The sequence below is a fragment of the Macrotis lagotis genome, chromosome 1 (assembly GCF_037893015.1).
Source record: "Macrotis lagotis isolate mMagLag1 chromosome 1, bilby.v1.9.chrom.fasta, whole genome shotgun sequence".
NCBI lineage: Eukaryota > Metazoa > Chordata > Mammalia > Peramelemorphia > Peramelidae > Macrotis > Macrotis lagotis.
In genome coordinates, this window is record NC_133658.1 from 474,786,306 (window position 1) to 474,790,789 (window position 4,484).

At 54.7% G+C, this 4,484-nt stretch overlaps 2 protein-coding genes across 5 annotated transcripts in view; both read left to right on the forward strand.

The window, feature by feature from the left end:
* Positions 1 to 3,075: 3,075 nt before the first annotated feature.
* Positions 3,076 to 4,484, forward strand: part of DHRSX (dehydrogenase/reductase X-linked) — a 394,657-nt gene continuing 393,248 nt past the window's right edge. The window contains exon 1 of one of the 2 annotated variants that reach the window (XM_074213643.1): positions 3,076 to 3,272. In XM_074213643.1, coding sequence (XP_074069744.1) covers positions 3,164 to 3,272 — 109 coding nt within the window. In that variant the 5' untranslated portion in view covers positions 3,076 to 3,163. The remainder of the gene's footprint in view (positions 3,273 to 4,484) is intronic. The other variant, XM_074213642.1, reaches the window with a different exon arrangement.
* ZBED1 (zinc finger BED-type containing 1) overlaps positions 3,186 to 4,484 on the forward strand; it is a 92,002-nt gene continuing 90,703 nt past the window's right edge. Inside the window, exon 1 of one of the 3 annotated variants that reach the window (XM_074213638.1) lies at positions 3,186 to 3,272. The gene's annotated coding sequence lies outside the window, so the exon portion shown is untranslated. Of the gene's footprint in view, positions 3,273 to 4,385; positions 4,477 to 4,484 lie in introns of those variants that run through there. The other 2 variants (XM_074213640.1, XM_074213639.1) reach the window with 2 other exon arrangements.

A 4,484-nucleotide genomic window follows, 5' to 3' on the forward strand; every position in this document is an offset into this window, starting at 1 on the left:
CTTTGACTGCTCTCCTGGTCTGTGAATGACCACAAGTGCACCCCACTGCCATGAGGCTGGAGGGGGGAGTCCCTGTTCTGTGGGTGAGTCTAGACTGCGACCAGGATCTGAATGTGGTCAGGGCCCCAGAGTTTTGTTCCAGGGACAGAGGACAGACCTCAGAAGTCTCTCTCTACTCCCCTACCTTCAGTGGGCTGAGCATTCATGGGGTAGCTGCCTGCTTCCATTTCCTGGAACTGGGCTGTGCTGACTGCTGCAACTGTACTGAGGGCCTGGGCTTCAGGCTCTCTCTGGTAGAGGTCTCCCTGCTGATTCTCCAAGTTGTGCCCGGTGCTCCCTGGGGTGCAGTCCAGGAAACTGCTTCTGCTGCCAAGAGCTGTGGCTCCCAGGTGCTCTGGGGCTGTTCCCGGGAGGCTGAAGTTTCTTTACTCTGGTGGGCTGCCCCTTTAACCCTGTGGAATGGAGTTTTCCCACTATTTTCTAGGTTACCTTGGACTGGAGAATTGCCTCACTGGATCTTTCTGTAGTTTGTATCTCTTAAAAATTTAGTTAGTCATAATTTTAAGATTTTTGAAATATTTTGGAGTGAGCACCTAGGAGAGGCTCTTCTCCTGCTGCCATCTTGGTTTTGCCCCACTGTGATCTCATAAAGCATCCTTTTATGATACTATCATCCCCAGAAACTAAAAGGCTTCTGATTCCAAGCAGACAAAGTATCATTTCACTCATAACAGGACATTCAGGAACAAGTTAGAGTTCATAATAGGGCATAACAGTGGAAGAGTGGGTGTGGTATATTTAATTTTTTCCCCCTATTTTATCGTTTAGATTTTCTTTGATATGTCTGTGGATTGACCAATGTCATACAAGTAATCCTGACAAAATTCTGAGCATGATCCATTTATTAACAAGGCTAGCAATTACAAATAAACAGGGCTAATGTCCTGTCATTAACCAAAGACCTAGAATGAGGGCTGACAAGATGACAGAACAAAATCTTGAGCAGCATGAGTGGGTTTTCTTCTGAATGATTATAAAGTAAAAGACTGAATGGAAGATCAAGTCACCCAAAAGGGTGAAGATACTAGTCACAAGAATAGAAGCCTGACCCAACCTGAGGTTATCTGAATGACAAGAATAGAATGTGACCTAAGTAAACTTGCAAGGGTAAGGAACACAGAAGAGGAATATTAAATCTAGTTTGATTAAGTCTTAACCTAACAATAAAAAAATCAAATTTCAACCTCTAGAGTAAAAGCAATTGAGAAGTATCTTCATAGTTTCTATTCTTTCAATACAGGGCAGTGCTGTATGGAGACGTGGGATTTAGGGTTTTTTATATCCGCTGACCATAGGACCTACCTTTATGTATCTATGGAATTAATTAGACTGTAATTTCTAGAGGTGAAAAAGCCATTGAGTGGTAATGACAATCATTCATATTTTGTTGAGATATTTTATCCTTTTAAATATGTTAATATATTATTATATCGGTATACTGTTCTTAGTGATTTGCATATAATTTGCATTTTTTTTTTTACTAATACCACAAATTTGAACTAGGGGCCTGTGTTGCATACTTTTTTTAACCTTTATTGCTTTGTGAGTTTCAGGCTGCCTTCCAATGGCAAAAGGAATGAATTTCTTGTGATCCAAAAGTGATTTCCAGGCTCTTCACTATCATTTTCATTTTAATGGTTCTTGAGAGAGGAGTGAAGACAGAAGCAGTTGGACTGCAAGCTTGACTTCTGTCAAGACTTCAACAATCTGTAACTTCCATGTTATGGGTATTCACTCTGCCTTTAAAGATCATACATGTTTAGTGACTGAGTATATCATCTTTGAGAGTCCTTGTGTGCAAAACATTTCATCATCCTGAAGCTACCCTGGTGATGAACCTCTGGAAAGTTAGCTCAATCAGTCTTCAGTGAGAGAAAAGAGCATTTCCTTGTGGGGTCCTTCCTTGAAATCTTTTCAACTTCCTATAAGATCTGCCATTGGTACATCTCTCTGGAACCCACAGTCCCATCTATTTTGAGCCATTGAACTCTAGAATTTTGGAGGCAGTTGGCCAAGTTTGGATACTTAAGTCTGTAGACTCTTGGCTTCCCTTGCCTCCTTCAAGACTCGGATCTAATCTCACTTTCTGCAAAAGGCCTTTTCTGGTCATTCTTACTAATGTCTTCTTCCCTTTGATATTACCTTCCATGTGTGCTATATATGTCTTGTATGTATGGAGTTTTTAATTTTTTTCCTTTATTAGAAAGGCCCTTCAAGTGCAAAAAGTCATCTTTTTGTCTTTCTAGGTAAGCACGTCCAGGATTTAGTAAATGCTTAATTTACATTGTTATTTTTTTAGGTTTTTGCAAGGCCACACAGCTAGGTAATTATTAAGTGTCTTGAGGCTGGCAGGGCTCTATCCACTCCACCGCTCTGCTGCTCCAATAAACATTTCTTGTCTGCCTTAGTAAAGTGGCTCTTGGAAAAGGTACATCGAGAGAGCTCCGGGGCTTTAGTTGATATTCAGGACCCAGCAATCAGCTCTGATTAAATGGAGGTGGGTTAGACACCGGGCCAAGGGGCCTGCCCCCGCCTCAGGCGCCTGCGGAGGTGACTGGGGAGGGGGCCGTCCCGGCCCCCCACTTTCCCCAGGGAAGCCCCCACAAAGGGCCCCAGCCCGACCCTCGGATGCGGCCCCGAGGCCGCGTCCCGCAATCCTCCCAGTCCAGGATGGTCTGGGTCTCCTGGAAGGACAAAGCACGAGGAGCCGCGTGCCGGGCGCCAGCCGCAGAGCAGACCAGCCCGGCCAAGGCCGCGGGCGCGCGGGGGGGGGGGGGGGGGGGGGCTCCGGTCCGGGAGCTGGGCGGCCAGGCGGGCTCCGCCAGGGGAGGGGGAGGGGAGGGGACGGGAGGGAGCCGCCCCCGGGCCCCGGGCGCCGCAGCCTCGCTCCCAAGGTTGAGCTGAAGGTCTCGGGTCCGGGCCGCGCCGGGCCTGAGCCGGCCAGCGCGGCGGAACTGGGCCGGAGCGGGGCGCTGGCTTCCGCTGGGTGTGGGCGCCGCCGCGCGGGCTGCGGCTCCCGGGCCGGAGGAGGGACGGCGCCGCCGCCGCCCCCCCGCCCGTTTGCGCGGTAGAGAGGAGGAGGAGGAGGAGGAAGGGAGCAGCCATGTCGCTATTGTCTCCGCTCCGCCCGGCCTTGAGGGTCTATTACGCGGCCGTTCTCGCGGTCCTGGGGCAGCTGTACCGGCGCTTCCGCTCCGGCTTCTCCCTGCCAGGTGAGCAGTCAGCCCCGGCGCGGCCCGGCCCGGGCGCCTGAGTGCCAGGGTTGGGGGCGGCGGCGGGCGGGCGGCGGCGGCGGGCCGGCAGCGCGCGCCCGCCGTCCGGGCCGCGCTCCCCGCCGCTGCCTGCAGTCTTTCTGGCAGAACTTCGCGGCGTCCGCGTCCGCGTGTGCGCGCGCCCGCATGGGCGCGCCCCCGCCCCTCCCGCGCGGATGGAGTGATTTGTTTTGTTACAGGGAGCGGCGGCCGGGCGGGGAGGGGGCCGGGCCTCCTTTTCCGCTCCGCTCGGACCCCGGGGAGGAGAGGGCGAGCCGCGGAAGACACCCCGAACCTTGACCTTGGCCCGGCCGAAAACCAGGAGCTCTCTGCCCCCTCCCCCACCCCGGTGGACGACCCCTGCCGGGCCGGCGCAGAGTTGGGGCTGGGGCGCGTGGGCGGAGCCTGTAGCCCCCTCCCTCCCCCCCCCCGCCGCGGGGCTGCCGCAGGAGGGGCTCGCGGGGGGGGGAGGGGCGGCGAGGCCGGGCGGAAGCGCGAATCTCCGGGCCCGGACGGAGCTCGCCAGCCGGTCCCGTGCTGCGCAGGCGCCCGGGGCCGCCGCGCCTGGCTCCCCGAGCCCCCGCCGGGGCCGCCGGCGCTCCGCGCCGCCCCGCCCGCCGGGGCCGGGAGCTGCCCCTCCCCCTCCCCGCTTGCCTGGCACCCTTGGCCGACCTGGCTTCCCCGTTGGCCTCACGCCCTCCCTTTCCCTCCCCAGCTTTGTCTCAGCCTCTTGCAGCGACTCTTCTTTTGCTTCTCGAGCGCTCGCGGACTCGGACTCCTGGGCTTGGACTTTTTTTCCCCCTTTAACATCGCTAAATCCTTTGTAAGAAAGAGCAGCCTCTTGCTTCTCTGTTCTGGGTCCCAAATCTCAGGTCGTTTCCCCAGCCCAGTTTATTTTTGGATGTGACAGCCCGGGGCATGCCCGCAGCGTGTAACTTAGAGCAGTCTTACCTGGCGCCCCCGCCCTCCTCCTCTTCCTCCTCCTCCTCCTCCTCTTCCTCCTCCTCCTCCTCTTCCTCCTCCTCCTCCTCCTCCTCCTCCTCCAGTCTTGCGAGTTTGCTGCCGGACTGCGCAGTCAGCATGACCACCTTGCTCTCCCCAGTTGCCCATACGAAGCAAATGTGGGTTTCCAGAGAACTTTAATATTGCTGCAGCTGAGTCCTAGGTAAGGAT